The 23,039-nt window shown below is 41.3% G+C and overlaps 1 protein-coding gene across 1 annotated transcript in view; it reads left to right on the top strand.

Annotated features, from left to right (window-relative positions):
• Window positions 1-21,132, top strand: part of LOC120528572 (protein C9orf135-like) — a 52,634-nt gene extending 31,502 nt beyond the window's left edge. Inside the window, exons 5-6 of the mRNA XM_039752751.1 lie at window positions 6,192-6,252; window positions 20,848-21,132. Of these exons, the coding sequence (XP_039608685.1) occupies window positions 6,192-6,252; window positions 20,848-21,036 (250 nt within the window). The 3' untranslated portion in view covers window positions 21,037-21,132. The remainder of the gene's footprint in view (window positions 1-6,191; window positions 6,253-20,847) is intronic.
• Window positions 21,133-23,039: the final 1,907 nt, after the last annotated feature.

Below are 23,039 nucleotides of genomic sequence, written 5' to 3'. Positions count from 1 at the left end.
GCAACTGTCACTCAGCCTTGCAGATTCACTCAATATCCACAAGATAGAGTACACAACACAACTCCTGGTCCAGGCTTTGGTGCTGTCACAAGTTGTCTACTATAACTCTCTGCAGGTAGGAGTGCTGGCATGCGTCACCAAGCCACAGCAGATGATTCAGAATTTAGTGGCATGTTTTATCTACCAGCAGAGACAGATATATGTCACTCCTCTTTTCAGATCACTTCATTGTCACCCTGTAGTGGCATGTATTAAGTTCAAATCCTTGATGTTTGCCAACAGAGTAGTCAATGGGTCAGCACTTATGTTGGCACTTATCAAGGATTTCATGCCACTTAAGTATATGGAATCACTTATTAGGTCCTATGCTCTCACCCAGGTCTACAGTACTGATGAACAGTGTCTGATAATGCCAACTTTTAGTGGCATCAAATCTCAAGCCACATTCTTTTCATGTGTAGTTCTTAGTTGGTGAAACAAGCTACCCACCTTCTTTCAAACTTCTGACTCCCTCAATTTGTTTAAGAAGAATTTTATTTGGCGAACTTCTAACTGAAATTAGCGGTTAGGTTTCTATAACCTCGGTTGCATTTTGTTCTGATCTATTCATTGGTGATGATCAATTTCATAACCTTGTCCTGTAACACTTGTTCCTAAGCAGTTCCCCTGATTGATGTTTAATTGATTCTGTTGACCTCTTTTGAAAGTTGATTTTGATAAAAGCATTTGCTAAGCAAATACATTTAAATATAAACTAGCCATCCCCATGGCTTTGCCCGCGTAGTAGTGAAACAGGACAAACTTTAAATATCAATAAACAAAAAGGTATCGGTAGCTAAGCGGAGGCAAGTTACACTTCGAAACGCAGAGGTAGACCGACTCCCCGCTCCTGACATCACCCCTCCCCTTGGCCTGCAGCCTCTGTCTCGGATTAGCGGGAATATATCTCACCTGCAAGCGAACTATGATTCTTAACACAATGAGAGAAGTTGCAAAATCAACTGGAATGTTCAAGAAAATTATAGAAGAAAAAAAGAGACCTAAATCCATTAAGTAGTTCCCTTGTTCACTAGCTCGGTGGATGTAAGGTTCGCTCCGAAGCTGCCGGGTGAGTGAGGAGGGCCCTGCCCCCCTCGCCTCCCCTCAGTCTGCTGCATCTCTCTCAGATAAATTGGCACCGCAAGCGAACTATGATACTTAGCGTGATGAGAAAGGTCGCAAAATCAACCCGAATGTTCCAGCAAATTATAGAAAAAACCCGATCTAAATCCGTGAAGTAGTTCTCTTGTGAAAAGCGAACAGATAGACAGACAGATAGACAGGTAGATGTTGGATTTTATATATAGAGATATGTTTCAATAACCAATTGAAGCATCGTAAAATAAGTAGATGGTCAAGAAATGAAATAGTTTAATGCTATTTTTGAAAAAAAAGAAAAGAAAATCTTTTGCACAAGCAAAAATTGTGATGTGTCAGCTTCTGGTGGTGTTATGGAGAATAACAGAAACATCTAAACATTTATAACTCTTTCGGTCAAATGGCAGCAGGTGAGGGTTTTCCTGTACTTTAACTCTGGACAGTAGGAGCCTTAGCTGGAGGCAGGGTAAAGGTGATGCCACCCTTTTTCTGGTTAGGTTTCTTACATTTTCTCCATTTATGCACCAGAGAAGGAAATAGAGAAGGTGGGAACAAATGTTCCCCCTATTTAGTATACCCTCTGTGTACCTTTAAAGACATCCAGGTAAAAGTCTCACCATTCCCATGTCTGTGACAGCATAAGTCATGGTAACATTCTAATAATTAATTATACTAGAGGGTTTGCTCCATGCTTGCTTCACTTGACAACCACCCCAGCCTGTGCTACACGCCAACCATTTTGCATCTCTGCCCCTCGTGTTGTGAAGAGGGGGGCTGAATGCACCCTAAGGAGAAGCGGTGACTCCTCTGAAACCCCCTTTTAAACAGTGATACAATGGGAAGCAAATACAGTTTTTTTTACCTCCTGTTTGCTTGATCAGCTGCTGGCTTGCTGCTGGTGCTGCTGCTGTCGTGCCGCGTGATCTGTATCTCGCGCGGCACTTCAAACATTTAAAAGCCTTAACAGCAGCTGTCCTACTGCTTGTGTTTTATTTCTGGCCCCAGGCATGGTTAAATCTCTTGGCACAAAGTCTTGTCTCGCGAGAAATGAGTTCTTGATATTTTTTAGTTTATAATTTAAAAACAGAATAAGAATCTGAAAATCTAACAACATCACATTAAAGTTTGAGAATTTCTGAAAAGAATAATACCAATGTAGTAAGTTTTAAAATAGGCCCGATTTAAAGCGTGACAAAAAATGTGACATAAAAACGTCACATAAAATCATTGCACAAAATCGTTGTACTCTCAGGCTTAGGATTTTATATATACTAGGGGGCTCTGTCCCCTGCTCGCTTCGCTCGCCCACCCCGAGGTTTGGTTTACCGGATAAACAATTTAAAGAGATTGTTATTTTCATGGGAATTGTTACATATGCATTATTTTCACTTTTGCTTTAAAACTTTTGTAAAAATAATACTAGTCCTTTATTTCCGGCCCTGGGCGTGGTTACATCTCTTTCTCGCAGGATGTATAACACTGCTCGCGTTGTGAAGGGGGTGCAGCTGAACGCATGCTAAGGAGATGCCGTCGGATTATCTGCTGTCTTAACTGCTGCTGGCAAGCTGCCTGTTCTGCTTGTCGTGCTGCATGTCGATCATTTCAGAGCCTGTATAGTAGCTGTCCTTTTGCCGCTCACGTTGTGAAGTGGGATTAGGGTGGCTGAACGCATGCAAGGAGAAGTGGTCGGATCATCTGCTGGCTTTCTGCTGCTGGCGAGCTGCGTGTTTTGCTTGTCGCTTATCATTATTTTAAGAGCTGGGAGCAAGTTAAAGTGTCTCTCGCAGGACTTCAAATTGTTTTTCGAGAAGATTACATCTTGTCTCCCTAGTCTCCCAAAGTTTTTTTTTATAATAGAGAGATATAGAGTAGATTTACAACAAGGTACTTTATGCATAAGCCATAAGCTATTTTAGACTTTTTAAATGAACTAGCAATTTAAACTGTCACAAGAAAGGCAAAAAAAGCATGCAAACTTCAAACAGAAGACATCCCAGCCCAGAAAAAAAACAAAGTGCAAGTACAATGTGGCAACACTCATTTGTCAGTGCTCTTTTGTGATAAGAAAGGCTATTACAGCCAACTCTTTAATTAGCCCAACTGGTGTGTTAGGCAACTTTAGTAGGAACAACTCTTTAATGAGCCAGAAAGTCTAGAAGTTTACTTGCTAAACATATGAAGGTGTTGGGTTCTTATGTACAGTATTCAACATCTAAGGGTACTGTCATATGCAGTCCTTTGTCTGGTTTCTGATGGAAAATCTTAACTGTGGTGAGTTTTGAAAACACATCTTAATGCTAAGAACATTGCAAACTCAAACTTAGGATCAATCAATAATTTACAAGGGTTTATGCATTGTAACAAAAATAACATGTTAAATACAAGTGCTTCTCAAACCACCTACCTCTTGTGCCAACTGTGCAAAATAGACCACATCAAACTCAAGTCATGATAGCCCTCTGAACATGCACAATAGTAAAATTTATAAATGAAATTATATCATTTTCATGATGAAATACATTGATGTACTTGCATGATTATATTTTGTAAATGCATTGTTAAATTAATATTAATTATTTCTACTGTTAATTATTATAAATGCATAATCTGATAATATTTTTATGTTCTTTAAGATGTTTGTGAGAATATATGTTCTATGATTGCAGCTATTTTTACTTTGTCAGAGAATTTTTCTGTCTTGCCATTGGTTATGGACATATGTGAAAATAAAATAAAGGGAAGGACAGGACAGGTTTAGGGATAATACAGCAGTATTAAAGCCTACTGAGAAGAGTATCTGTTGACTTCTGTGTCTGTGTCTTTGACTACCAGCTCACAAACCCAACATTTACACTTTATTTAAGCTAAGTCTTTGGGGGGTTACAGCGGATATCTGCAATACTCGGAGCAGTTACAACATGTCTAGTTCTACCCTGTAAGATAGATAGATAGATAGATAGATAGATAGATAGATAGATAGATAGATAGATAGATAGATAGATTATTAATCCCAAGGGGAAATTCAGAAGCAGGGGCTCTCCAAACTCACTTTCAAAATGCCAGGTCTACTTGCACATAACATTTAGTGCATGCTATTTTATGCCAGACCAGCTTTGAAAATCTAAATAATTTCCAGATCAGTTATCCCAGAACACTTTTACAATACATGATACAGACAGAAATAATATTTACATTGCATATCAATTAAAGGATAAGTTTGGTATTTTTCAAGACAAAGTTATTTCTTCACAAACATTGTATATAAGCATTTGCCACACAAAATTGTGTTCTAACTTTAGGCATTTTCTATACATTTAAAAAAAATACATAGCCAGTCCTGGCATTTTATAATAGATCCTGTATGGGCTCCAATGGAAAATAAAGATATAAACACTTTTCGAATGTCTATTTTTCAAGCCAGGAAAGTTGTTGAGTATTGATCCCTGTGTTGTGATTACACACGCGTGGTAACATAGCTTATAAAGGTCATTTTTGAACAAAAAAACCCCCACTCATATCATGAGATTCAGCCATTTTAAAAAGAAGACCAGCCATGCATGATATCTGAGTGGTTGTCTTCTTCTACAATAACCTTTCATCCTCTTGGGATGTGGTTTCCCCTCAAAAGACAAAGTCACACTAAATTGTTTGTGCCATGTGATTGGTTTTGTTTGGATTTCCTTCTATATTTATTATTTGACTCACACAAGCAAATAGAAAATGTATCCTTACCACGAGAAAAACATTACCAGGAAAAGGCGATAAAATAATTATTTTCAGATCCCTTTTGTTGATATGTGCATGAAAGAATGAATGCATGTTTCTTTTATTGAAACTTACAGAGGATGTATTGAATAAGATTTTAAGCTTTCATTTTCCTGTGGGGCTTTGTACCTCATTGCCTCCATTGTAAAAGTGCGAGTATGAGCAAGATATTTTTTAAAGTTTATAGAAAACGCTTAACTTTAGAACATTATAGGAAAGCTTAACTTTAGAACACAATTGAGCATGGCAAATGCACGTATACCATGATTCTAAAAAACATATCTTCTTGAAAAATACCAAACATATCCTTTAACAGTCATCTGAAATCAGCAATTATTGTATTAATTAAGCAAGAGCAGTCACTGTTCTCCTGTTACCTGAAGCCAAACGAGCTCAAGCCTTGACTGGTCTCCCTATTCACAATGAGTATCAAGCCTACAATCAAGATTTGCATCCAAGTGAGTGATTTAGCATAGAGGCTCTGCAATTCTTGTCAATTGTTATCTGACATGTCTCTAATTGGAGTTCCTGAAGGAGTCACCTTTAATGGACACACTTGACTGGTATCCTAATCAATTTAGACAAGCTGGTGATGATAGAGGCCTTCAAAGTGTTCTGTTTTGTTCTTAGGAGGAGAGAAACCTCATGAAAGTGCTAGGCATATAAGTAATTTTTAGTCCATGGGCAAGTTATCAAAGTTTATTACTTATGATAATATTCACAGACCCATAATCCAACTCCAACTGGTAGTGGAGACAATATTAGGTGCGAGATAGGAACCAATTCTGGATGGGGTGCCAGTTCATTGCAGGGCCCGCTCATGCACATCAGCTATTAACCTAATCAGGATGTGTTTGGGATGTGGAAGGAGAACCGAAGTGCACAGACAATCCCTGCAAACTCCACAAACACAACAACCGGACATTGGATTCATATTCAGGATTCTGGATGTCATCCTTGTCATGAACTCTGAGTTTACAGGATTGCAGCTAAAGCATTATTCATACTTTAAGGCTCAGACATTTCCTAACTTATTCCAGTTGTGTCTATTTTGTCTGTTTAATGACAAAATCAAGAAATCTGCTACGCTGAAAGCAACGCTACTCAAAATCTAAAAAGGCGATATTCTGAAAATAAAGCCAATGTCAACATTTTCTGAATGTTTAAAACCAGACATGCACTGTTTGAACAGTGCCAGCTTCCTCCAGTTACTGCTCTGATTTTTATTTTTATATAAAAATATAGTCTAGACTTTATAAATGAAAATAATTTTCACCTTTTATTTTCAGGGATTTGCAGACAACATATTTCCGCAGTTTCCAGGCTCCTTATGTTTACACCGCTCCCCCGGTAAGTACAGTAAAAAGCTGCTAAAATAAACTGAAAGGAAAGAAAGTGGCACTGAGTTCATGAGATCTAATATACACGACTGCATCTATCCATCCGTCCATCTGTTTTTTATTTTCTTATTACAGGGTTTCAGGTCCATCCCAGTGTTATGATTTAGGAACCTTTATTTGTTTTTCTCATTCTCCTGAACTTTTTCAGCTCTATCATTTCACAATAAAGGTTTTTTGACACACAGGTTGCATTTCTGATATTCTAATATTATTTTTTTTGTAATTTTGTAAATATGTATTTAAGTCTTTTCCAACGCCATTTTGATTTTTCATGGGTGTCGCTATTTTGAAGGTTCTTTGTATACTATTGGTAGGATGGTTGTCATCATAGGATGATCAGAAGCCGTGATCTGTCCTTAGGTCAGCAGTATAAAGGTTAGTGCTACACACTTCTTATTTATCCGAGACTGCAGATTTCACTAAAAACTTTTTCATGTGCATTTCATTGATTAAGAATTCCAGGTTTAGCTCTTTTTACCTTGTTTTCTTTAGTATGTTTCTGGCTTATTTTGTTGACTTTCTGGTTTTGACTTTAGCTTGTTTATTTGACTACATTTCATCTTCTGGTGCCAAGTCAATGCAAACTGCCTCCTGGTCTTCATAGTAAAGATACAAAGGACAGACTTGATCATCCTGGCCCAACTGAGTTGCTATTTAACCCAATACTAATATCTTTGGCATGTGGTAGGAAGCCCATACATGTAATGGCAAGACCCAGAATTTAACCCTGAACTATGAAGAATCACCAAGAATCTCTGCTTTAGCAAACCTTCTACAAAAGTGACACTTTTTACAAAGATATTAACCATAAAACATTTACATCAGAAATGTGGAAAATACCTAAATGGCGCAGTCTCTACATAATAAGTATGTATTGGTGGCAGATCTACATTGTAAACAGACTCAAACCATTTCCAAGATCCTCTCTTACTGGATGTAGCACTACTCCATTGTTGAAATTAAATGCAAAATGTGTGTCAAATGATATTATTATTTTTTAAAGAAAAATGTGTAATATACAAATATTCAAAAGCAATACATCTATCCTAACAGTTGCTGGTTTGGTAGTCACTGAGGGACCCTGAGTCACTTATCTGAATTGTCCTTGCTTTTTAAATGCGTGTGCATGTTATCTACCCATCCACATTCTAAAACAACTTAATGCAATTTCATATTTTCAGGATATAAATATTGTGTGCTGTTCTTTATACAGAATACCCTTCAGGGTTCATAAAGCATAAAATCCCTATACACACTGATTTTCAAACCATCATTCTTTATCGTGCCCAATTAGCCCTTTTTACAAAATTTGGACGTGAAATTAGTGTCTTGTGTAAATAATTAGTGTTTCTCTCATTTCTGTCAGTTTTTTTCAAATTTATGGTAGTAGTGGATAAGTGGTTGACAAAGAATCAGCTGAAAATTCAGGTTAGTGAAATGGAAAAACAAAAGAAAGGGTCAAAAAAAGAACAATTGAAAGAAAATTGATTCAACAAGTTTAAAATTAATAAAACAACAAAAAGCAGGTAGAAAGAATGATTCTGACTGTTTACAATTTCAAACAGCGACAAAGGAGATTCATGTCTGCAATGTGTTGTTTGCTGCGAAATTCCTGATGAAAGGATGCGACCGGAAAAATTATTTTGGCATATTGAGGCAAAGCATCCAGATTTGAAAAACAAGGTGCTTCATTTTTTTGAAAGAAAAGTAAAAGAATTAAATATGTTGAAAAATAAGGTTTCTCGTTTCAACAGCATTAGTCAAAAAAATAGGCATGCTTCATACCTCAATAGTTTGTGAATTGCCCAATCTGGTAAGCCCCACACAACTGGTAAAGGTTTAGTGCTCCCACCGATAAAACATGTTGTTGGAGTTATATTTGGTAACAAGAGCTTGAAAAAAGTTGATTCATTTTAACTTTCCAATAACATGCAGAATTGAGGAAATGTCCCCGGGGGTAGAAGATCAGATTATCAGCAGAGTTAAGGCAAGTAATTTTTTTTTTGTTGTTGCTGGATGAGTCCCCTGATGGGCAAGGGCTGTCCCAAACGATTCTTTTTATACATTTTATAAGGAACAATAAATCGCATGAAGATATGAATCTGTATGAACCAATTATTTGAGGTACTAACAAGGAAGTTTTCAAGACTCTAGATACTTATGTAAAAATAAAGGGTCTGCACTGAATTATGTTGTAATGTGCACGGAAGTCATATGCGGTAAAAATATAGTGACTTGAGTTCTTAAACTAGATTTGAATGCATCATGGGATCACAGCAGTCTTCACAGAGAAGCATTAATATCAAAAACTATGCCAGATAATTTGAAAAGCGTTTTAGATACTGGAGTAAAAATCGTAAATTTCATTAAGATTAAAATGTTAGTTACAGTCATGTAATGCTGTGCGAGGAGATGGGAAGTTTTAACAAATCTCTTTTTCAATGAGGTATGTTGGCTGTCTAGGGGCAAAGTGCTGACAAGGATTGTTGAACTCAGTAATCAAGTCTCAATGTTTCTAGATGGAAAAAACGATTAAGCATTATCGCTGTGTGCCGAGAAGTTTGCTCTGAAGCTCATGTATTTGTCAGGTATATTTTCAAAATTAAATTAACTGAATTTATACTTATAAGGAAGAGATGGATCTAATATACTGTATTTGCAGTACATGACCAAATTCAAAGTTTCATCGAAAATAAATTTTGTGGAAAAAAGCATTAAAGACCAAAATGATTGTTTTGGAACATTCAAAACCTTTATTATTTAAAATTAAGTGAAACCACCTGATGACTTCATCTTTGTGATAGTCACTCATCCAGCCTCACTGAAAGAAAATTTTGATTATCAATTCCCTTGAAGAGAGGAAATATTGTGAGAAAAAAAACAGGATTGCAAATCCAATTCAGAATGATAACAGGGCTACTGGAGCGTCAACAAAGACAAATGAAGAACTAATTAATCTGTCTGAAGACATCTCGTTGAAAATGAATTTTGATTGCAAAACATTTTTGCTTTTTGTTGTGGTCGGTTCAACATACTGTTCCTATCTGGCTCTTTATACCAAAGCTTTGTGACTGCTGCTCCCTTTTACGACTTTGTACATGTGTGAAGTTGGATTTTTGGGAATGGTAGGAATCAAAAACCAAATTTCAAAGTAAACTGCAGTTATCAAACTTCTTGTGCCTGAAAATGTCTCGCGTCGATGTGGAGATCAAAGACGTATTCAGCAAAAATAGAAAACAAGTGTATTCTTCACACACACCCCATTATGTATCTGAGAAACAAATTTATAAATTAAGTAGGTATATTCAATAAAAACTAAAGAGTAGTAAAGTGATATCCTTTATTCAACCCCCCTTTATACAATATATGCAGTACAACCGGATGGGTCTTGGAGGTTTAGTGTTTTCAAAAGTGGGTCTTGGTCAATGAAAGTTTGGGAAGCCCTGATAAATAAGCGTTTCTTTCACGGTTCTGCAATTGTTTAGGACAACAAGAAAAAGAGTTTACTCACTCTCAGCACCACCTGGAAATAAAAATATGGATGTGTGAAAAGGGCTTATAATTCACTTGAAGGTAGTGAGGAGCTGGTGCCTAATTCTTCTAAAATTAAGCACAAGGTGGGAATCACCCCTAGCCTTTGGAACATAATCCCCCTGAGTCATGAACTCCTTGATAGTTTGATGCCAGTTAATCTAACAAGGACACCGTTTGGATATGGGGAAAAAAAAAATGGAATTCCTTTATGGAAATCCAATGAGACAGACTGAAGATGTGCATACCCAGGTCTCTGCTGCAGGACAGCTACACTGTGCTACCATGCATATCTTGAGAAAAAAAATAAAATAAACATGATTGACAGGAGCCTGCTCAGCGTCTGTCGCTCTGCCACGGATGTCAAACTGTCCAGCTCCATGTCTACAATAGAGCCTGCCTTCCTCATCAGTTTGTTCAGACGTTAGGCATCCCTCTTCTTTATGCTACCTCCCCAGCACACCACAGTGTAGAAGACAACAACCGTCTGATAGAACATCTGCAGCATCTTATTGTAGATGTTGAAGGACGCCAGCCTTCTAAGGAAGTATAGTCGGCTTTGTCCTCTCTTACTCAGAGCATCAGTATTGGCAGTCCAGTCCAATTTATCATCCAGCTGCACTCCCAGGTATTTATAGGTCTGCACCCTTTGCACACATTTCACCTTGGGATTAATAAAGTATCTATCTATCTATCTATCTATCTATCTATCTTACAGGGTAGAACTAGACATGTTGTAACTGCTCCGAGTATTGCAGATATCCGCTATAACCCCCCAAAGATTTAGCTTAAATAAAGTGTGAGTGTTGGGTTTGTGAGCTGGTAGTCGAAGGCACAGACACAGAAGTCAATAGATACTCTGCTCAGTAGGCTTTAATGCTGCTGTATTATCCCTAAACCTGTCCTGTCCTTCCCTTTATTTTATTTTCACATATGTCCATAACCAATGGCAAGACACAAAAATTCTATCTATCTATCTATCTATCTATCTATCTATCTATCTATCTATCTATCTATCTATCTATCTATCTATCTATCTATCTATCTATCTATTGTCACAAGAACGAGACATTGACAGATAAAGAGTTGGGGCAGCCACCCGTATATTGTGGTATCCTGGCTGCAAAAGTCGTTTTCTTTCAGTAAAATACAGAGCACTGAAGTGCACACAACCGAGTCCAAAACAAGACTAAAGAAACAAAGGAAAAGGGGCAGGTTTTAAAGGGGGAGACAGGAAGTGAGGTCGTATGGATCTGGCACGTGGTCTTCCACCATTGGCTCGTAGCCGGAGGTGACATCAGAGGGACTGGAGCTGGTGTGGCCGACTTCCATTGGCTCAGTCCCGGAAGTGATGTCAGGTGATCCAGGTGAAATCCCCCGGGGATGGTCTACAGGCAAGGGAGAAAAAGAGTCAGTGCACTCTGCCACACCCCGGCATGCCTCGAACTGCCTTCACTCAAGCCCTTTAGCTGCCTCCCATGCGCACGTGTGTGACAAGGCCCCCTTAGCCCAGACCCGACGGGTCGGGCGACCCTAACCGAGAGGTCGTGAACCCGAGAAAGAGCATCAGCGTTGGCGTGGAGAGCGCCCCGACGATGAACGAGCGAAAACTTGTACGGCTGCAGGTCAAGAAACCACCGGGTGACCCGCGGATTCGACTCCTTGTGGAGGGCCATCCACTGTAGGGGTGCATGGTCCGTGACAAGGGTGAATTCCCGGCCCAACAGGTAGTACCTCAGCTGAGTAATCGCCCATTTAATCGCCAGAGCCTCCCTCTCCACCGCAGCATACCTGGTCTCCCGGTCCAACAGTTTCCGGCTCAGGAACATGATGGGGTGCTCCACACCATCGACGCTTTGGCTCAGCACGCGCCCAGGCCTGTGTCCGGCGTCCGTCTGGAGGATGAAAGGCAAAGAAAAGTTAGGTGCCATCAAAACAGGTGTGGGCGTAAGGGCCTGCTTTAAGTCACCAAATGCAGCGCCTGTTTTTCAGTCCATACCACAATGTTCGGGCCCTCTTCTTTGTTAAATCAGTCAAGGCGCCTCTCTCCAAAACCGGGTACAAACCGGCGGTAGTACCCGCTAACCGAAAGGCTTGGACCTGCCGCTTGGTTCATGGACGGGCCATTTCAGAATGGCATCAATTTTGGAGCACTGTGGCCTTACGGTACCCGACCCACCAGGTAGCCTAAATATTTGGCTCGCTTAATCCAAGAAGCATTTCTTGGGATTAATCCGAGCCCGCCTCACCAAGTGTCCGTAATACCGCTTGGACATGCTGTAGGTGTTCCTTCCATGTGCTGGAATAGATGACCACGTCATCCAGGTAGGCAGCACTGTATGAGTTATGAGGTCAAGCACTTTGTCCACCAGACGCTGAAAGGTTGCTGGAGCCCGTGTAACCCAAATGGAAGGACACGATACTGCCAGTGTCCGCTAGGGGTACTAAACGCGTTTTTTTCCTTCGCGGAGTCCGTTAAAGGAACCTGCCAGTACCCTTTCGTCATGTCAAGTGTGGTCAGGTATTGAGCCTGTCCAAGCCTCTCGAGGAGGTCGCCCACGCGTGGCATTGGATAAGCATCAAATTGGGAGACTTGATTAAGCCGACGGAAGTCATTGCAGAACCTCCAACTTCCGTCAGGCTTACCGACGAGCACAATGGGGCTGGACCAGGGACTATAACTTTCCTCAATCACACCTAGCTCCAGCATGCGCTTGATCTCAAGCTCCACTTCAGCCTTTTTTGCCTCGGGAAGACGATACGGGCGTTCTCGGACAACAACCCCGGCTCTGTCACGATGTTGTGCTCAATCAGAGAGGTCCTTCCGGGTTCTCACTGACTACCTCCCGAACGGTCCGGATAACTGTTTCCAGCTCCTGCCGCTGTCTGGGACTTAAGTCCGTGCGAAGTTAAGGTCGTGTGTGTGGCGAAGAGTGAGCGGGCTGGCCGGAGGAGGGATCGGGGTCCCTGTCCTTCCACGGTTTCAGCAGGTTCACATGATAAACCCGCTCCTTTGGCCGGCGATTGGGTTGACTCACCAAATAGTCGACCAGTCCCTTCCTCTCCTTAACTTCAGAGGGGCCCTGCCAGTGGGCAAGCAATTTAGAGTGGGAGGTAGGCACTAGGACCATGACCCGATCTCCGGGCGGAACTCCCAAGAGACGTGCGCGGTTGTAGTACCGGCCTGTGCTGCTTGAGCCTCCTCCATGTGACTTTTAAGGACAGGCGAATTTTTCCAAATCTATCGCAGAACTGCGCGATATATTCCAGTATGTTTGTGGAGGGAAGAGCCTCTTCTTCCCAGCCTTCTTTCAAAATATCTAATATGCCCCGAGGTTGTCGCCCGTATAGTAGTTCAAAGGGGAGAACCCCGTGGAGGCTTGTGGGACTTCCGATAGGCAAAAGGACGAGGGGAGGAGCTGATCCCAGTTCCTTCCATCCTCGCTGACCACCTTACGCAGCATTTGCTTGAGAGTTTGATTAAACCTCTCTACTAATCCGTCGGTTTGAGGATGATAAACGAGGTCTTTAAATGCTTTATTTTCAGTAATCTGGCAGTCTCCTTGAACGTTTCCGAGGTGAAGGGGGTCCCCTGGTCTGTCAAGACTTCTTTGGGGATCCCCACGCGAATACCCCTAGTAATTCCCGTGCGATGGCTTTAGAGGTAGCTGAGCGCAACGGAACAGCTTCGGGGTATCGTGTAGCGTAATCCACGAGGACTAAAATGTACTTGTGTCCTCGGGCTGAGGGCTCCAGGGTCCCACCAGGTCGACCCGATTCTGTGGAAGGGAACGCCAATCAGTGGAATAGGAATGAGAGGAGCACGGTCCCTCCTAGGAATTTGTCGCAGTTGACACTCCGGGCAGGAAGCGCCAAAGCGGCTAACCTCCTCATTAATTCCTGGCCAGTAGAAACGGAGCTTGATCCGCTCCAGAGTTTTTTCGGTGCCCAGGTGGCCACCTAGGAGGTGGGCGTGTGCTAGCTCACAGACCTGCCGCCGGAAGGTACGCGGCACTAGCAGCAGCCTCGTCTCCTGCCCGTCATGCATTGCTACACGGTAAAGGAGGTCATTATCTAGCACAAAGTAGGGGCCCTGTGGCATCGACTGATTAGTGCGCTGGCCATTGACAAGGACCACTGCATTTTTTACAAACTTCAGGGAGTCATCATTCCATTGCTCCCTTCTAAAAGAAGCCGGCGTTTCTTTAAATTGGAACCGCAACACGGAGAGAGGGTCAGCGTCGACCTCAATGGGCGTGGTTTCCCGCCGCGGCGTTGGTGGATGACGTGTTAGCCCGCGACGGCCCGGGAGTTGCCACGTCAGTCAGGGCGACTGCCGTCTCTCTCTGCCGGCTGATTACACGGCGTGGAGGCAGCTTGAGACGGGTTATCTCCGTCCATAACGAGGCCCAAATTAACCCCGGGAGTGGTATGTGTCTCACCGCTTTTGATTTTAGACCAGTCCCGCCCTAGTATCACCGGGTGTGGAGGATCAGGTAGGACGGCTACGGTGAGCTTACGAACTGACCCTCCGTAACTGATGACACATGCGGCGGACCTGTACCAGCGGATGTCTCCGTGGACACAGGTTATACCGGTCTTAAATTTAGCCACTGTTGCGGTTGCACAAAGCGGCGGGCAACAATGAAATGTTGCTGCGGAGTCGAACAAACCTGTGGTCTTGTGTCCGCTGGCGATCACCACGCCAGTATGTGGGACCGCCAACGGATTAGCCAGAGCACACCAACCCTCCTCACCCTCCACCTGCATTCCTCCTTGCCTCCAAGCGGTTTTGCGCCCCGCTGGCTGGACGCAATACGGGCTCCGGATTGTACAGGGTGGGGCTAGGTCTTGGAACATACCCCGGCTGAGTTTGACATGAGGACGGTTCTGCTCCCCTAGAGTGTGAGGCCGCCCTCTGCGTCTCCATAAGCTCTATGAGCTCAGCCATGTTCTTGAACCGCCGCCCCAAACCGGCTGGGTGAAGCCACGGGAAGCGCTTCCAGGAGCAGATAGCAAGCTACCTGCTCTATTATTTGGTAGGGCGTGTTTTCAAATGGCCGTAGCCAATGCCCTACCATTGCCCATAAGGACCAGGCTTGTTTGTTGGTTGGCCGCTCAGGGTCCAACCTCCATTTTTATTTTATTCACCTGCCAGTCTGGGGCACCCCTAGGTGGTAAATGGGGCTTTGGTTTCGCAGGGAGGCAGGCACTCTCCCCCAAGAGAGCATACTGAGTCCCTTTTGCCTCCCCCTCCAGGGCAGCCCAATTCTGTGAGCCCCACCCACACTCCCTGGCCACTCCAGATGGGCTAGTTATGAGTGCGGGAGCGGAGCCCGCACCGGTCACGCCAACCACGGGCACCCTCCCGCCTGAATACTCGGCCCCGGCACGCTCCCACCTGGGTATATTGCAGGTCCTGTCCCCTTCTCCTCCGGGACTTCTCCATCCTGCCGACTACGCCACTGTCACAAGAACGAGACATTGACAGATAAAGAGTTGGGGCAGCCACCCGTATATTGTGGTATCCTGGCTGCAAAAGTCGTTTTCTTTCAGTAAAATACAGAGCACTGAAGTGCACACAACCGAGTCCAAAACAAGACTAAAGAAACAAAGGAAAAGGGGCAGGTTTTAAAGGGGGAGACAGGAAGTGAGGTCGTATGGATCCGGCACGTGGTCTTCCACCATTGGCTCAGAGCGGAGGTGACATCAGAGGGACTGGAGCTGGTGTGGCCGACTTCCATTGGCTCAGTCCCGGAAGTGATGTCAGGTGATCCAGGTGAAATCCCCCGGGGATGGTCTACAGGCAAGGGAGAAAAGAGTCAGTGCACTCTGCCACACCCCGGCATGCCTCGAACTGCCTTCACTCAAGCCCTTTAGCTGCCTCCCATGCGCACGTGTGTGACACTATCTATCTATCTATCTATCTATCTATCTATCTATCTATCTATCTATCTATCTATCTATCTAAACACACAAAACAGTTTTTATCAAGATGGCTCCTTGGTTTCCCAAAAGTTCCTTACAGTTGTCTGTACTAGGTCAGCAGTGCTCGACCATCAGTCTCCACAACACAGCAGGGTTTTATGTCTAGATAGAAGGCATAGGCTGCCAAAAGCTGTTTTACATCAAAGGCAACCAGATGAAATTAAAAACAGGTCCAAGTTAACTTTTTCTTTTGTTATATCTTTTTTTTTATTATGCGTATAAGTGAGAGCACAAATGCATTTTATTTCTGTATTGAATTCATAGCTTTAACTGTTTTACGTACAAATGACAGAGTGGCTTGCCAGCAATCCATTTTGCTAGATGTCTGTCTGCATTTAATTCATTTCTTGGAACCAGGAAGACTTTTTTTTTTCCGTTTACAACAAAAGTCACCCCAATGAAATTGTTGAGGGCAATTTATTATTTTTGTTTCTAATTGTTGCCATGTGTCCTCCGTTTACTGCTGATCATCAGTGTTTTATAGAACTCAGTTTTGTTATCTGTTATGGCATGCAGGATCACTGCTGTGGCTTTTATAAACATGTTTTACCACATGATGGAGATGTGTTGATGTGGAATCTCTAACATCAGTTCTACTTACAACTGCTCTGAATTTATTAGCCTTCCCGAATAGACACCTTCCACAGCTCATGTGTACCTTGGTATGTTTTTGACATGTTATACACTCACTCTTATGTTGTAGTTCAGAAATGATATCCCTCCATTTGAGGGTGTGAGCATGAGGATACGAGTGAGTGTGCTCTCTGACAAAGGCTGAAACCACCTTGTCCCTGATGCTATCAGATGAGGCTATGGCTTCCCACAACACTGAACAAATTCAGAAAACAGCATCTAAGGCTAGAGATAAAGTAACTAGGAAGCATACAGTATATGAAATATTTTATTTATTTCAGTTCAGTCCCAGTGATTTTGCTAAATGGCAATCATTTCTTGACTTAGTTACAGTCCTTTTCTTCAATTCAATTTCCTTTTATTTGTGTAGTACTCTAAACCGTGTTCAACTATAATGTATTAACAATAAAGTGCGAATTAACTTATATAAACAATAAACTACATTAAATAAGCATAAAAACTTGAATAATGCACAAAGATAAAATTATGACAAAGTTCATTAACATTATAATTTAGATATGTCCATTTGACAATGGAGGAGAGAAAAACAAAAACGGCAATAAACAGAATTCCCAAAGAATTATATTCCTTCTGTAGGGTCCATAGTTTTTATGGCAGACAAAGTCACAGTCCTGATAACCAAGAATAAATTGACAAATATTATAAATCATTTTTAGAATAATCGCAAACAACGGTTGGAAGCCTGGGTGAGATAAGCCCTAATCTATTGACGTGACTGAGTTGCTTAAATAGGCATGCAAGCAAACCACTAGGTGATGACTGTTGCACGTGGAAACGATGATGAAGGGTACTCTGCCCCAATCCAGTCAAAAAACTCATCTGGAAAATGGGTAGATGTAGGTAAAAATCATGAAAGCAGGACCAGGACATGGATAATGTTCAATCTCAGTGAGTTCAGAAGACATTTTCTAAAAAGGACTTGGACCAGGTCAAAACAATAAGCTAGGTTCAAAATATAAAAAAGTTTTCATTAATCCAAATCAAGTAAAAATCAAAGTTCAAAAACAAGAAAGAGAGGATTAATAAGCCAGTAAGAAAAAAAACCAAAAATAATGGTTTAGCTTAGCAATCTTGATCAAGTGAGTTTATGTGGCAATTAAAATACTGTTGCACATTATGATGGTAGCTGTCATGCTCTCCCAGAGGCTCTTGGGAGAATCACCATAGCAACGAGAGGAATCAAATTCAAAATATGGCAGTGCTTATGCAAAAACGAAACAGTGTCATGAAATAATGTAAACAAAAATGAACTTTGAGCGATATACAAATACAAAGACTTTAGAAATGAATTTCAGAGGAAAAAAATCCCCGAAAAAGATATAAATAATGTCTCTAAACACTCCAGGAAAAGCAATAATATTCCATACATCATAACAGATGAGACAAAATTGTGTTTGTTGAAATGCCGATGGTCATTGCCAAAAGTCAAAAATAAACCAAACTACTAAAAAAATCAAAAATCGGAAGAGACGCACAGGAATTTCTAAACCTTTTATCAAAAATGCACACGCACTACCACTGTGAAAGTTTTTTGTTGTTTGAATCCCGACCCTTGGACAACCAAGAAATGTGGGATGCTTACCTTCGTTGTGATTGTGACATTGTGTGCCACAACTTTCAGGTTTCATGACATGAAAGCTATACACAATGCCGCCTAAAACGGCACTCACAAGAAAATATAATGGAGTGCGCCAAGATGTAAAATACTTTTTGGTACATGAAACTGACCTCAAATGATAAACCTAATTACAGAAATGGATTTTATGAATTCAAAAACCTCCAAACAGACAATAACAGTGACAACATATGAGCAATAAGCACAGACAAATAATAATGTTTTCATTCATAACAGAATTTCCCTTTAAAGCAATGGAGTGTAGGGCATGATAGTAGGTGGCATGCTGTACCGAGTTAGGGTTGGGTCATTGTTCTTCATCTTGGTCAGTGACTTTTGGGCTGAAAAGTAAACAGGTAGACATATTGCTTTACTATTTTCTTCTACCATCCATTTTCCCCCCTATTAATTCAGTCTCCACACACTCGTCAGAATGGTCACATTCTTGAGAACATGTCGTACAGTTGAATAGCATGCAGATTTTACCATTGTTGTCACCTCGCATGGTCTGTGGTACCTTGACAATAGAGGAGTGGCACCAAGTAAATGAGAAGCGAAACAGAATACAACAAAACAGCTGAGTAACGGTTCACAATTATTGGCAAGCATTGATTATTAAGCAAATGACTAAGAAATGTGGTTGCAATCTTAATCAGGATGTGTAGACTAAAGCAATACATCTTCAGCTTGGATTTAAAAGTTTAGACCAATTAGGCTCCTCTCACATTAGAAGCTTGACCTTCTACAGCAGTTTCAGTTATTCTTGGAACATTTAGAGTTTTTCCTTATTCTTCATTTACCATCACTTTTCAGAAAGGCCCAGCTGTGTCTCTGTTTTCTAGGAAGTTCAGTCTGCTGAACAAAATGGTGAAATAAAAGAACTGCTTTCTTGTAAGGCTTTCTGTTGGATTATTATTTCCACCTGTGCTTGATCATGGTTCATGTGCAACTTTAATGGACAACCTGGTGAAAATGAAGGTTGTCAAAGAGGACATGGATTGGTTGGCATCCCGGTCTTTATAATAGATGGATAGATGAATGGATGGATGGAGGGAAGCAGACTCCTGGGGCCATGTGCTCTCCCAGTGAGATAGGTGGCAGAGTCCCTCTGGTGGATCTACCAGGTACACACCTGCAGTGCATCATGGAATTTGTAGTCCCAAGGGGGCAGCCCTGTTGTGTTTCTTTGGAACTGCCAGGGGGTGCTGCCAGGTCTGGTATACAGGAAGCCGCTCCACCGCACTCAGGCAAGTCAGAGTTGGGTGTGCAGGAAGGACAAAGCTTGCCTGGGAGGTATGAAAAGAGAAAAGGAAGAGTAATGCTTTACTGAATTTGGAAGAAAAAGGAGCCTGTTAAAGGTACTCTGAAAAATAAAAAGCATTTGATTTGAACTGGGACTGTAGTGGTGTAATTGTGTCTTGGGTTTTGGGGTTCAGTGGCACCCCCTGCAGGCCACAAAATATAAGTTCAAGCGAAATAAATGAAGTAGAAAAGTAAGGTGATGTAATGCATCATCTCTGAGTATTTAGGCCTTGAAACAGCAAAAGATATATGTTCTAAAATTCTTGAAAAAGTAAAATGCACAATTAAATGTAGTGTCATTGACACCAAGCATGTACTGGTGTGGGTGGTTCAAGGATCCTTACCAGACCTGGAGGCCACTTTAACGGAAGTACAGGGAGAGAACACTCACATTAACTATTAAGTCCCTCAATACAACAGGTGGCAGTCTCCCTGGGCTATGGTGCTTGCACAGATACCTGCAGGGCAGGCTGGGAATTCCAACCCCACTTTAGAGAGGTCTGTTGGGTTCCATGAGTGCCACCATGGGGAGCTACAGGGACATACCATCTCCACTTTAAGGAATGTCCACTTGACCTGGAAGGACTTCTGACATGAAGTGCTGTAACAATGGAAGTACTCAAGGGTCTAATATAAAGGAGGATCAGAGAATCAGAGTCAGGTGGAAGAGGATGAAGGTTAAATTAGAGAGAGTAAGGAGAAGAAAGACAAAGGATGGCAAGAAGATGATCAATGAATGTATTTTGTGCTTGTGAGAATTTATGAGGACTCTGAGAAGTATTTATGAAAAATAAAATATTTATTTAAACCTGGGACTGGTATGTTTGGGGCTTGGGGCTCAGTGGCACACCTTACTGGTCACAACAGCAAAACATTTAAAAACTAAAAACTATTAGGTTTAATTAAAAAAAAGTGCAAAGAAATACAAAAAAATATATAAATATAATTGATTTACTTTGCCTCGCAGTAAGGAGACCCGGGTTCGCTTCCCAGGTTCTCCCTGTGTGGAGTTTGCATGTTCTCCCCGTGTCTGCGTGGGTTTCCTCTCACAGTCCAAAGACATGCAGGTTAGGTGCATTGGCAATCCTACATTGTCTTTAGTGTGTGCTTGGTGTGTGTGTGTGTCCTGCGGTGGGCTGGCACCCTGCCCGGGATTTGTTCCTGCCCTGTGCCCTGTGCTGGCTGGAATTGGCTCCAGCTGACCCCCATGACCCTGTGTTAGGATATATTGGGTTGGAGAATGACTGAATGATGACTGACTGACTATAAATGAGCCAATATTTCTTTTATGTAGTGCCCTTTATAGAGCACACCATCACAAGACACTATACTACTCAAACAAAGGTTTTGTCTGTTAACTGGCACTTCCAAACTGGCCCCTGGCTGTTGTGTTTGTGATTTCCAAGTGGCAGCCATCTTGTGATAATTCAATACATGTCCTCTGTTCTTTCCCAGAAACCTGCGCAGGATCTACCTGACTATTCTACTGCCTTCAGGAAATGCCACTCCCAATTCACTGACACAGCCGACTACCGCAGACATGGCAAAAACATCTGGCAAGATGAGAGTGGAAATTACGCCAACAAGGATCTAAAAAACAAACTGCTGAAGCACAGCAATCCCATAACTCAGCATGTGTTATAATCATCTCATTAAACAAATCATTTCTATTGGTTTTAGCTTGTACAATTACAGTGGAAACCTTGATAGTATTGTTGCTAATAAAGAAAGCTCTCAAAGGGGAAAACAGCTGTGCTTAGTTTATTATTCATTTTCTAAGAACATTGATGCCTTTGATATGAGAAGCAATAAGCTCTAACAATAAGAAGTTTACTAAAAATCGTTGCTGGCTTAATGTACTCTGAAATGTAATCTAAAATGAAATTTTACTGTCATTTTTGGCAAAGAAAAAAATTAATTTATATTGTGTTCTGCATACTTTGATAGTCTCAGTTGAGGAACAGTTGGAAACAGCATTAAACATGAGCTGTCTAGTCATGATGAACAATTTAATCATAATAATATTTGTAACCTTTTAGGCTTTTCTCATCATGGAACTTGTAGATTATTCATCCTCACTCCACCAGCAGTTCCTTCTCTGGTAGCCAACTGTCCATCAAGTGGTCCCTGGGTTTTTCAAACCATTTCCAGGAAATGTAAAGTTTTTTTACTTTGCAATGTTCTGGATTTTACTCTAGGTGATATTTATGGATATTCAGTATTTATAGGTGTTTTACCTGTGGGTAAGGCTGGCGACAAAGAAAAACTGTTTGAAGTTCATCTGATGCACCTCCATTCATCCATTTTCTGATGCTGCATATCTTATCAGAGCAACAGGGATTGAAACTCCATGCTAACCTCATTGAAGAAAGCAGGAACCCACCCTAGAATGGGGTGCAAGTCCATCACAGGGCACACTGATAATTACAGACATCGTAGGAACTGGATTCAGGATTCAAACCCAGTCTCCTGGAGCAGTGAGCAGAGGTGCATCACATCACTGATATGACTCTCAATAATTAGTCCAAGTCAAACTATTTAATTACGTATTGGACGGTATGTGTATAATGCAAGGTAGTGGCATAGTAATTAGCACTGCAGCCTCACAGACCATGAATCCTTGGTTTGAATCTTCCTTCTGTTCTTTGTCTGTATAAGATTTGCTTGTTCTTCCCATCCTGTGCAGGGTTTTACTCCCAGTTTTCTGATTTTCCTTCTATAACTTAAAGATATACTTCATTATAGGAGCATGTGCATGTGTGTGTGTGTGTGTGTGTGTGTGTGTATGTGTGAATGGGCTCTGCAATAGACTGATGCCACACTCAATAATGGTTCCTACTTTTTGGCCAGTGCTACTGAGATTGGCTGTGAACTTCCCATCCAGAGGTGGTCTTTGCCTTGCATTCAATGTTCCAGTGATTCTGAACTGTATTAAGTGGGTTTGATCAGTTTATTTTATGCACATCTTTATAATAACTTATGAAAATTTAACCCTAGAGAAGATTTTGTTTCTGTTCAGTTTAATCATTCTTCCATTTATTTTATTTAGTTTTAATTAAAAGTTCATGGGTCATTTAGGGCAAGACAGGAAGTCACCTGGTGGACTCCCATTCTTTGCCAAACACTCTTACAAATAACCAATAATACTCCATCATAGAGACAAAATCCATAGTTGCCAATCAATGAGACATGCAAGCTTTTTAGATATGGGAGGTGCCAGGATAACAAACAATTGTCACACCTCTTTCTTACAGATGTAAACCAAGATGCCCCAAAAATGTGGTCTTCTAAGGAACCTGCTATTAAAGCCAAAGAAGTAAAAGGCCATTCTGAAAGTAGACAAAAATATCAGCAAGGATCGGGAGATAAAGAACCAAAGTGAAAACCAATATAATAGTCAAAAAAACAGAGTGTGTCACAGCTCAAAACATCCAAATAATATCACGAGCAAAACCAAAACATTTATCAAAAGTCAAAGGTCAAAATGTTGTAGCAAAAGATCTTAACTACGACTGATATCCTTTCCCTCATTATACTACAACAACAACAACAACAACATTTATTTATATAGCACATTTTCATAAAAAATAATGTAGCTCAAAGTGTTTTACATGATGAAGAAAGAGAAAAAAGACTAAATAAATAAG

Source organism: Polypterus senegalus, chromosome 4 (genome assembly GCF_016835505.1).
Source record: "Polypterus senegalus isolate Bchr_013 chromosome 4, ASM1683550v1, whole genome shotgun sequence".
Classification (NCBI taxonomy): Eukaryota; Metazoa; Chordata; class Cladistia; order Polypteriformes; family Polypteridae; genus Polypterus; species Polypterus senegalus.
Note: the sequence above shows the minus strand (reverse complement) of the source record. Positions and strands in the feature narration are given on the sequence as shown.